Source organism: Chrysochloris asiatica, unplaced genomic scaffold, assembly GCF_000296735.1.
Source record: "Chrysochloris asiatica unplaced genomic scaffold, ChrAsi1.0 scaffold00245, whole genome shotgun sequence".
Classification (NCBI taxonomy): Eukaryota; Metazoa; Chordata; class Mammalia; order Afrosoricida; family Chrysochloridae; genus Chrysochloris; species Chrysochloris asiatica.
The window spans coordinates 1,562,358-1,574,314 of NW_006408763.1; the positions used below are offsets into that span (position 1 = coordinate 1,562,358).

The 11,957-nt window shown below is 43.6% G+C and overlaps 1 protein-coding gene across 1 annotated transcript in view; it reads left to right on the forward strand.

The window, feature by feature from the left end:
- NCAPH (non-SMC condensin I complex, subunit H) overlaps positions 1 to 11,957 on the forward strand; it is a 43,962-nt gene that overhangs the window by 9,365 nt on the left and 22,640 nt on the right. The window contains exons 6-9 of the mRNA XM_006873528.1: positions 1,024 to 1,213; positions 2,770 to 2,861; positions 3,624 to 3,829; positions 8,525 to 8,676. Of these exons, the coding sequence (XP_006873590.1) occupies positions 1,024 to 1,213; positions 2,770 to 2,861; positions 3,624 to 3,829; positions 8,525 to 8,676 (640 nt within the window). The remainder of the gene's footprint in view (positions 1 to 1,023; positions 1,214 to 2,769; positions 2,862 to 3,623; positions 3,830 to 8,524; positions 8,677 to 11,957) is intronic.

Sequence of the window (11,957 nt, forward strand, 5' to 3'; positions counted from 1 at the left end):
ACTATTGTTGTTGTTGTTGTACTTAAGTGCCGTCAAGTTGGTTCTGACTTATAGCGACCCTGTATAGGGTTTCCGAGGAGCAGCTGGCGAATTTGAACCGCTGACCTTGCAGTCCAGTGCATTATCTCACAGCACCACTCTGTTATGTCTGTGGTGTCCCCTGAGACTGTGGTCCTGAGCCCCCAGGTCCAGCAACTCATTTCTTTAAGCTGTCTGATAATATCTAAGAAGTTTTCCTCATTTTTCCCCCATGTATGCTCCACCACATTCATAGGCTTGTTTGCAGCAAAGGTAATACCCATGTACAAAGGGTATTTGTGGGTATACTTCAGCTCTCCCTCCCAGGCCCTTTTAGTCTGTGTATTTGTCCATGTATCTACCCTTAAAACATTGTTGGTCCAGGGTTGTGTATATAGCAGTATTTACCTTTATCTTCTTTAACCCTTGCATTCCTCCCTGTGTCTTCATCTTTCTTCTGCCAACATCCCTCTTCTTGTGTATTGCCTTCCCTGTCACCTGAGGTTAACATGTATATCACATATTTTTGAGGGACACAATTTAATCCATACTGCAGTCTACATTTGTTACCATTTTCTATTTGAGTTTATGCATTTATTAATCTGATCATATACAGCCTTTCTTTTGAAATGGTATCTTTTGGAATGGGCTTTTACCTGATGAATTAGAAGATGTTTTTCTCCTTTTGTTGCTCATGTGCAGAGGCGTTGCAATCCAGAATATATGGTTGTGAATACCCAAATCCAGTGCCATTGAGTTGATACTGACTCATGGCAATCCTACAGGGCTAGCATAGAACTGCCCCGTAGAGTGTCCAAGGCTATAAATGTTTATGGAAGCAGACTACCTCATCTTTTTCCCTCAGAGCAGCTGGTGGGTTTGAACCACCAGTATCTCAGTTAGCAGCCCAACACTTATCCCAATGAACCGGGCCCAAATGAGTGAGGTATTCTATTTCCTTTTGCTACATATCCTTTGGTTACCTTTCACTGTTGTTGTGTTCAGATTGACCCCATGTTTCAGAGGACTGCAGCCTCATTTGATGAGTGCAGCACAACAGGGGTGTTTCTCTCTACCCTCCACTGCCACGACTATCGAAGTGAGCTCCTTTTTCCTTCCGACGTGCAGATGCTCCCCACTGGAGAAGCTCTTGAGCTGCCTGATTTAGGTTGGGTGGAAATGGCAGATTTAAAAGGTAAGTACAAACAGTGCCTTTCACCAGAGCCTTCCAGTCATCAGAGAAGTGCTTATGTAACCATAGGCTGCCATCAGTCCATGATGCTCTTAGGCTGCTTGTCTCAGTCACCCAGAAGGTGTCAAATTGGGTCTCCTTTTGGGAGTGCCTACCAAGTTAGTACTTGTTTTCCTATCTGCAGCATGAAGTCTAAGATAGTAGTAACTAACACTCACCACTGTCCTTGGCCTATATGTGCCACGGAGCTCAAATATCCAGTTAGAGTTCTCACATTTATGTATTGGGGCTCTGGGCTAAGTGTCAAAGTTTAGAGTTGTCAGGCCTGAGAAGCCCAGTTCCTACCTAAACCAGTGTAGGGGGCCTGAAGAAAAGAGGACATTTTGAATTGTTTTCAGAGTACTCTGTGACTGTCTGAAAACTTACATTGGCTTACAAACAATTTTAATACCCTTCCTATTCTACCTTTCTGCCTCCCAAGTCTGGGGTTAATCTCCTAAGGATGTTGTGACGAGGCACAGGTGAATGTAATCCTTTTTATGTGATGCGTGAAATGGATCCTTTTCCTCCAGGGCTACAACATGTTGCTGTACCACTCCCAGAAGGCACTACGTTTGCCCTTTCCGTTCTTGTCTAATCCTTGCTGACAGTCTGTCTTCCAAGTTTATGTACTCTAAGGTAGGGCTCTAACCTCTGAGGACTAGGGAATCCCTGTAGCCCCTCTGCTCTGAGTCTTACCACACCCATCTGTTGTGAGATCACTAGAACAATCCTCACTATTGCCCTCTATCTACTTTCTTTATTAATCACACAAAAAAGACCTAAAACTCCCAGGAGTCTACTTTGCCCAGACTATAGACTCTATAGGAGTCCTGGTGTGGCACTGTATGATCAGCATTGGACTGTTAACTGCCCAGCTGATTGTTCAAACTCACCCTCTGCTCCTTGGAAACCCTATACAGGGTCACTGCGTCCGAACCGACTTGATGGCACTATACAGCCATACAACAACAGACCCTACACAGCACAGCCCATCCTCCTTCCAACCCCATCTCCCCCTCCTTCCCAACTCCCACTCCCCAGTATTTCCCCCGGGGCTCTCTAGACTCAGTCTGTCACCTGCAACCTTTCAGTTCTCTGCTTCTCTCCTCAGAGGATTAGAACTATAGCAAATTGAGTTTGGGACTAAAGATATGAGGCATTGCAGGAATGATTATGTACTTCGTGCATTTTAAGGAAGAGTGTTTGATCCACTGACTATAGTGTAGGGTACAAGTTTATTTCCATAGGAAATGTCTGCACTTCAGGATTATTCTGTCTATTCCTGATTCTCGGGATGATGATGTGTAGTCTGACTCTACTGTGGGTGTGGGCTGGTGCATCTGCACATTCCCAGGAGATGCAGAGGTTGGCTTGCAGCCCTCCAGCCAGTGAGAGAAGATCAATGTGGCTGTGTGCCTGGGAGCTCCATTGTGCTGCCTGGTGGTGTTTTGAGAGGAATGGAGAGTGAACTTGACCTACCTCTAATCCCTGTCTCTGATCTTTCTGTCATTCCCTAGCCCCCTTACAGCAGTGTGTGGAAAGTCGCCAGATCTGCCCCTCCCTGGACGGATTCCAGTTTACAAAGTGGGACAGTGAGACACATAATGAGGTGCGGTCAGCTATTGGACTTACAAGGGCACTGGGCATTTCTCCAGTGGCTCGTGGTTTTGGTTAGATGGCCCAAGATTAGTTCTGCCCAATGAGAACCAAAACTCTGTGGCATTACTTTTATTTAGCCAGGAGTACAGAAAATATTTCCTTTGGCACTTCTGTAGGGACAAAAGCCTGTGGGTGTAGGGCTGGGGTTGTGAACCCCAGCAGGACCAGTATACAACTAGGTGAATTCTGGGATCGATTTCATGTCCCTTCTCTGCTTCCCCAGGGCAAGGCAGCCATGCCATCCATCGCGGACCATGGCTTTCAGATTTACTCTTGAGCTTGCCATCAAGCTCAAGGCCTTTCCTGTTCTTTGGGGTGAAGGAACTCCCTTGGCTCAGTACTTCCTGAGAAATTGTTATGTGTCAAACTTTCCTCTGTGTATTTTTAGCATGACCCCCTTTGCCCTACTTACTACAACATCAAAAATAAATGGTCTCCATGGAAAATTGTTTTCTCTAAACATGTAGTTAATGGATTTAGATTCTGTTTCATGGTTTACAAAATGTGCCTGCCAATGCTGCAGCTTCATCCTGTGCTGCACAATATAAACTTCCTCAGTACTCTCCATCGTGAGAACACTGATTCAGGAGAGGGGAGGGCTGGTGGAGAGAGCTGTAGGCAGGCTGTTCCTCCAGGTCTGGCTGCCTAGGGCTGGCTGAGAGGGGGCTATGGAAATGAGAGCTCCTGAAGACCCTCTTCTTGTTCCCTTCAGTCTGTGTCAGCCCTGGTAGACAAGTTTAAGAAGAATGACCAGGTATTTGATGTCAACGCTGAGGTGGAGGAGAGTGACTGCGGGGACTTCCTTGACGGGCCCCTGGAGGACGACTTTGATGCCCACGATGAACCCGACCACACCACAGTTGGGAATCACGACGAGTTCAGAAGCTGGCAGGAGCCCTGCCAGGTTCAGAGCTGCCAGTAAGGCTCCCATAGGAATTTTTCATCCATCCTCACCACATTTCTTGCTAATTGCATCTCTGATTGGCAGGCTGCTGTGTTGTAGTGTGTGTACCAGCTGAACTTTTGTGACTCACAGTGTAATCATACATCTGCCTTTGAATGTTGGTTCAGCCAGTATAAAGGATAAAACTGATAGCAGGAGTTGGTGAGAACTTGAATTAAAATATGTAAAGTGTTGGTGAAATATACCTGGGATATTAACCCACTTGAAATTGAGTGAATTCTGACTTATAGCAAAGAATATATAGTTTCTGAGATTGTGAATCTTTATGGGAGTAGACTGCTTCATCTATCACACGAGGAGCAGCTTGTGGGTTTGAACCACTGACCTTGCAGTTAGGGGCCTGTTTACTTCTCACGTCTTAGATGGAATGGGAGCAGGAACAAAGCCACTTTTATCTTACTGGTTTGGATCAGGAGAGGAGAGTGCTGAAGGTCCTGGATGGACACTTTGTTTGGAGGTACCAAATGTCCAACAGCCCCCGAGATTTTGACCCTGATTTAAAAGATGTTATCAATCACGTCATTTTCCACAGGGCTCCTTGCCTTGGAGATTGTTGCTAAGTGCCGTTGACTTGGTTACTACTCATATTGAACTGAGTGGGTTCTAACTCATAGTGACTCTGTATTTCCAAGGAGTGGCTGGTGGATTTGAACCACCGACCTCACAGTTAGTTAGCAGTTCAGTGCTTAATCCTACAGTGCCACAGTATTTTTGTTGTTAAGCGCCATCTACTTGGTTTTGACTTGTAGTGACCCTGAATAGGGTTTCCAAGGAGCAGCTGGTGGGTTTGAACCACTAACCTTGTGGTTACCTAGTGGCACCACATTTGGACTCCAGTACAGTAGCTACTTAAGTGGTTGCTGTTTGTTAAGGCACTTGCATTTTGGAAGCCGGGCCCACTCCCTTTCTGCATACTGCACTTGGTCTGGCTTTTGAATATATCACACCATATCATTTATGGACAGAGGCAGACCTATATGTTGTTCACATAAAAAGTGGTTTCTGCCTGACCAGTCAAGCAAAGTGGTGGAGCAGGCAGGATTGGACTACCAGGCAGGAAACCTAAAAAAAAGAACTAGAATTGAGTATATTATTAGTTAGGGAGGTAGAATTTGATAGTCATTTAAAATTTCCATTAGCGGCATATTCAGAAAAAAGAACTTTGTTGACTTTTATAATATGTACTTCATAGATTAGTAATGACTTAACTTTCAATATGATTTGAAAATGGGGTCCCATAATCCTTTAGTGTTGTTGGCCTTAAATGATCATGGAGGGCTTGGGATACCATGGGACTAGAACAAATACTCCTATAATGACTCCTGTACTTATAATAGGAGCTTTGTAAGGCTGGGACTGGGGACAGCTAAACTGGGTCCATTTGAGTAAAGCCTTAGAAGGCCAAACTCCCATTAAGAACACCGTTTGAGTGTCTCCAGGATAAGGGAGTTCTTCCTGTGTATCCTGTGGGAGTACATTAGATTGAAAATGTCTTTTCAAATCAGGCTAGAAATCTAGGGTACATTTGGTATCTCAAGGCAAAATTGCCCATCCAAGATCTCCTCTCCTGATTTGTGCCAAGACGGTAACCGTGGCTTTGCCTCTGCTCCCATCCCATCAAAGGCATGAGAAATGGCGGGTGGGCGAGCTTTTAATTCCTTTTTCTAATGTCAGTGAAGAGCTGTCACTTTTCCTAAACAGAGAGGTGACATCTGAGTAACCTGAAAGCAGAGGACTTTAATTGCTTCAATTTTTTTGTTGGAAGATTCCGTTTGTTGGTTACTTTGAAGAAATTTCTCTCCCCTAGAATTCATCCTCCTGAGTATATTAGGGGCAGGAGGTTTATGTTCTTTATCTACAATTTGTCCATAAAATGTAATTATTTAATCCTGGCAATAACCCTGTAACTAGGTCCTGTTATTCCCATTTTACAGATGTGAAAACAGTCTGGGAGAGGTTAGGTAATGCAGTGGAACTGGGAGTCACTCAGCACATGTAACCAATCCTGAATGTACTTAGTGAACTTTGATGTGTAGGCTCCACCCCTGACCAAGGTAATGAGAATTTCTAGGAGTTAGGCCAGGCACTGCATTACTATTTTTTGAAATTTCCCTGGGTGACTATATTGTTCATCCAGGATTGAAAACCACTCTCTTATACTGAAAGATATTTAAGGGCATCATGTAGGTGGCAGCACTTGAACAGCTGTGTGTGGTGTTAAGAAATGGTGTGCTCCGAGGAGTATATACAGTGTCTGATAAAGCCCAGTATGTCTACAAGCAGCTCAGTGTGCGCTCCTTTGCCTGCAGCATTGGAACCATGTGTTTTCTAGCTGATCCTTGGGTGTTGCAGGGCATGCCCATCTGAGGCTTCTCACTGTTGTTAAAGACATAGTCGGTGCACACAGGAACCAGGTGGCATTCTGCTGTGTGCTAGAAACCAGCCCTAGGTACTAGGATAATGTGCTCAGTTGTGGCTGGGAAATGAAGCATTCCCACTGAGGGGAGTTAGAGAAGCTTGATGGAGTGGGCAGACCTTGAAGGCAGGTTGACTGTTAACTGGGTTAGTTAGTTGTTGAGTGGTAAACTTGAACTAGTAGGATGCCTGCCACACAACATTGTGTGTTGAAGGTAATTTTCAGTGGTTAGAATTCTAGCCTTCAGAGCCTGTTCCACAGATTCTTGGGGAGAATTGAAGCCTAAAAGTTCTCAATAAAGTCCCAGCCTGATTGTCAAAGTTTTAACAGAAGACCCCTGAGAATTTAGTGTGGTTGTTACTGACCCCACCCTTTTTCTCCCATTGAGTCGATTCCATAGCTGCCCTCTATAGGGTTTCTGAGACATTGTTATACTGTCAAACGTGGCGATATAACAGAACTGGGTGCCTGTTAGTGGTGGTGTTAAGTGCCATCCTCTTTGCATGAGCAGAAAGCCTCACCTTTCTTCCAAGGGACAGCTGATGAGTTTGAACTAACAACCTTGTGGTTAGCAGTCCAGTGTTTCTCCTACAGCGCTACCAGGGCTCTTTTCAGAAATCAGTATATATTTATTACTTAATAACGTAGGCTAGGCATCTGGTAGAATCCTTTGGTTCTGTAGAATAAATACTGGACTGCTACCCACAAGGTTGGCAGTTTGAGCCCACCACCCGCTCCAAGGGAGAAAGGTGAGGCTTTCTGCTCCTGCAAAGATGATGACACTTAACACCCACAACAGGCATCAGGTTCTGTTATATCGCTAGGTCATCTGACAGGATAGCAATGTGGTTCTTACTATAAATTAAGTTTTAAGCACACAGTTGTTGTTGTTAAGTGCCATTGAGTTGGTTCTGACTCATAGCGACCCTGTATAGGATTTTTAAGGAGTGACTGGTGAGTTTGAACCACTAACCTTTCAGTTCAAACTAACCTTGTGGTCCAGCGCATTATCCTGCTGCACCACACCAGGACTCCAAGTGCACGGTAAATACACAAATATAGTATCCTGTTCTTTGTTTTTAAAATAAAACTATAGATAAAATCAAAGTTCTCCTTTAAAGCATTATTAATTAATTCCATAGGGTTTGATGTATAGGAGATATATATCTATGGTTCAATACAAGTATAAGACCCCTCCCAGTCTGAAGTGTCCTATGCTATCTTTATCTTTAGAGGACAGTATAGCATCACTGAACCTTGGTGTGGCATTGTAGGATAAGCACTGGACTGCTGACCACAAGATCAGCAGTTCAAACCCACCAGCAGCTCAATGGGAGAAAGATGACACTTTTGCTCCTATAAAGATATATAGCCTCAGAAACTTTATACTGGGTTGTTATGAATCAGAATTGACTTGATGACAGGAAATTTTTCTTTTTGTAGTAGCACTAAGGTGTTTTCTAACAAGTCAAAGGTTTGTTTATAATAAAGCTGCCTCAAATGTTCTAGTACCTTGTAGAAAGGGTGAAAAACAAAACCAAACTTTCATGTTAGACTGGTCAATTACACATTTCATAGACAGCAAAGAAAAATTAGCTGACCTAACAGATAGTTTTTAGGGGACAGTAATTTGGGAGGCTAAAGCTGTAAATCAGAATAACATCTTTTTCACTTCTGGTAGGGACTACAACAGTATCTGCAGGACCCTTGCTTATGGCAGTGGGGTGAAGAAAGCATGAGGGGGTTATCATTCTGTATGATAGGAAGAAAGTGTTGACTGGGAGCGACCCTGAAGCTGGGAGCCAGGGACTCGTGCCCAACTGCCAGCACTAGCACTCTAACAGCCGTGTCAGCTTATAGGAAAACTTAATTTCACCGTTTTCTTTTTATCTCTCATATGGGTAGAGTTTCATTTTATGAAACACTTTGAAACAGCCGAACTACTTGTCTAGACACGATCATCTTGTCATAAAATTAATAAAAGTGAGAGCACTTTTTAAAAAATACTTTTTATTGTGACTTGAGTGAAGGTTTATAGGACAGATCATCAGTTGTACATTCAGTGAAGTGAAAGTCCTTTGAAAAGTAAAAAATAAGGGATTATTGGTGATGAATTCCTTATGTTGTCTTACTTGTACATATACTGCTTACTTGTGAAGTGGGTAGGTAGTTGTTTTCGAATACATCATAAGTTTCCTATCTGTGACCCATTCCAATTTCATGTATATTACAGGGAAGACGATATCATTCCCCTTGGGGATGGAGACATTAGGACTATGTGCCCCCTTCTATCCATGAAGCCTGGAGAATATTCCTATTTCAGTCCTCGCACCATGTCGATGTGGGCTGGCCCAGATCATTGGCACTTCAGACCTCGACACAAAAGTATGTACTTCTAGATGGAACTTTAAGAATAGAGACAATGTAGAAGACCTTACAGTCAGTTGTTAGCCAAGGAAGGGAAACGCCAGTGGCTGCGCTTTGGCACCATCTGAGAGGCTAGAAAATAGAAAAGCGTACAGATGATTTCATCTCCTGCGGGAGCTGTCACTTGCTCTGGCCTGGGATGAACGGTCAGTTAAGAGTTTGAGTCCTCTGAGTGGGCGGTGTGAGGACCTGTAGTCAGGAGAGGTGGGCTCATGTCTGTATGCTAGTCCCCAGTAACCACATGACCTCAAACAGGTGTAGGTAGGAATGACCACCAGGTTCCAGAGGGCCCATGGTAGTTATTGCACAAAGCCACACTCTGCAGATCTCTAAGGGGGGATAGGCCAGTGTTCCATGATTTGCATTCTCTGTTTGAAAGGGAGGAATTAACATTTCTTTTTCATTTTTTTTTTCTTTTGTTAACATTCTTTTTTTAAAATGTTTTATGAATTATGTGATAGTTTACTTGGGAGAACATTAGCTTTACATTCATCCTTTCGTGTATCGTTTCATTGCCATGGTTACAGTCCCCTCCGTGCATCATCAATCAACCAAAGGATATATATACCCCACAAGCCTGCCCCTTGGTCGTCAGCATACGCCCCCATCCCTCTCGGGGTCCAGAGTCCCTATCTCTCCATGTCATTGTCTCTGCCTCCATCTCTGGTGTTACTCTGACATTTCTCTGGGTAGGGCCCCAAACTCTACTCTTCTCCCTTGATGGTCCCAGGGACTTCTGCTCCTAGACTGCTCCGCTCCCTTCCTAATTGTAACACAAGAGTCTTAGCCCCATCTCCTTTCATCAGCCCTGCCCAGACAAATTGGATACTACTCAATGGAGATTCTACCTTCCTCCATGCTCTCTGGACATAGGCTCCCTCTTGAAAGCTTGTAAGCCAGTCGCTTCTTGCCTTTGTGGCCCCCCGACTTTGGGTAGCCAATATCCAAGTTGCTCATCCCTGTCTACCCTGTGTATTGAGGGGGTGGGGATGATCCTTGCTGTAAAGATTTGCTCCCTCTTTTGAGCTACTGCATCCACAGGTGTAGGTCAAGTTCATCAAAATGTATCAGATTACTTTTTTTCCTCTTCTTCTTCTAGTTGAGTTCCAATCATCCAGCCATTGAAGTCAGGTCAAGTGGGTATTATCTGCAAGTGTGGGTGTTCTTATGCATATGCTCTTGCTTCTTATCAGCTGGACACTTCACTCTCCACTCTAGTCCTCTGTGGCTATGTCACTGACTCTGGGCCCAAGAGTCCTCAGCTCTTGCCATATTGTTGGCCAACCAGGTCTCCAGCTGGGTTCACAAAGGTCTATTGAAAGTGGTCGGACTTAGCTTGCAGCTTCATTGTTGTTTTTCCCTCACTTCCCCTTATCGGTGACCAACGTGGTCACCAGTCAGAGCACATGTCTGCTTGTGTATTCCCCTTGAGTCTTAGTCCTCGAAGGGGGTTTGCCTTGATGTCTCCTGGGTGAGCAACTTGCTTGTTCTTGTAGCAGTCAGTTGGATTGCCGTTATTGTTTTATAGTTTTCCTGTTGGTCTTTCTTTCAAGAAGTATCTTCTGTTCTGCTAGACTGCTCCAGGTTGGTCTGCTTGTCCTTTCAAGTGGAAATTTCCCACCTCAGAAGATTCTGGAAGGGGTTCAGGATTCCACCTATGGTCTTATGTAATGTAGAGGCTCCACTGGAAGCCTCCTTCACTGGGCAAGTTGTAGTCCCATTTTAGGTATTCCAATCAGTTATAGGCAGAAGATGGACTTATAAGCTTTCTTTGGTGATATTTTTGGCTATTCCTACCTGTCCCCCTAAAGTGTCTATTTATAATGGTGTGCAAGGGAAACCAAGATTCAGAAGACATCCAAGCATCTTAAACATTATTTCCCTCCTTTTGCCCATTCAAACAATTCCTCAATCCTTGTATCTCAGAGCCCTGTTGTTCCAAGGTTGTGCATACATCATTATTTACCTCTGTCCCACTTAGCCCGTGCAAACCTGCCTAACTGTTTTCCTATCCGCCTTGTTCTTCCATTCCCCTTCCCCTTCTTGTGTATTGCCCTCCTCCCTAGCACCCAAACTATCTTGTGTCTATTCCCTACCCTGTGCTCCCCTTTCCCCTCCCTCCCCTCCCTCCAACCCCCATATACAAGTAACCAGCAAAGAATCCCACGTGCAACCCCCTTTTTAGTGTAGTTCTTTTTCTTAGTCTTTTACAGTAGTGGTCCTATGCAGTATATCTCCTTTTGTGACTGACTAATTTCACTCAGCATGATGTCCTCAAGGTTCATCCATGTTATGTGGTGGCTTACAGGTTCCTTGTTCTTCAAGGTAGCATAATATTCCATTGTGTGTATGTACCACAGTTTGTTTATCCATTCTTCCATTGATGGGCACTTAGGCTGTCTCCATCTTTTTGCTATTGTAAATTGTGCTGCTGTGAACATTGGTGTGCATATATCTACTCGTGTTATGGCTCATATTTCTTGAGGAATTGCTGAATCATAAGGTATTTCTATTTTCAACCTTCTGAGGAAGTTCCATATTGCTTTTCAGAGAGGTTGGACCATTTTGCAATCCCACCAGCAATGCAGGAGTGTCCCAGTCTCCACATCCTCGCCAGCACTTATTTGTCCTCTACTTTTTTGATCTTTGCTGTTATTGCTAGTGTGAGATGATATCTTCTTGTTGTTTTGGTTTGCATCTCTCTAATGGCTAGTGATCATGAACATTTTTTTCATATTGTTGGCTGCCCGGATTTTCTCTTTGGTGTGAAGTGTCTGTTTATGTACTGTGCCCATGTTTTAATTGGGTTATTTGTCTTTTTCTTGTAGAGTTGTTGTAGTTTCCTATATATTTTAGAAGTGAGTCCCTTGTCTGATGCGTCATTGCAAAAGAGTTTTTCCCATTCTGTGGGTTTCCTTTTTACTCTTTAGGTGTAAAGTCTTTTGATACACATAAGGTTTTAATTTCTAGTATGTCCCATAAACTTGCATTTTTATTGTGTTTTGTTAGCAAAAGCAAATTTTAAGTGTGTACACGTATATACATCCTCGACTTAAAAAATATATATACACACACATACAGCATACCTTTTTTTTAAATTTATTAAATGTTTTTATTTTGGATTGAATGAAAGTTTACAGGACACATCATCAGCTTCACATTCAACCATTCATATAGCTTGTTTCATTACATTGATTATTATCCCCTCCATATATCATCAGTTAACAGTGTTTCTCTCT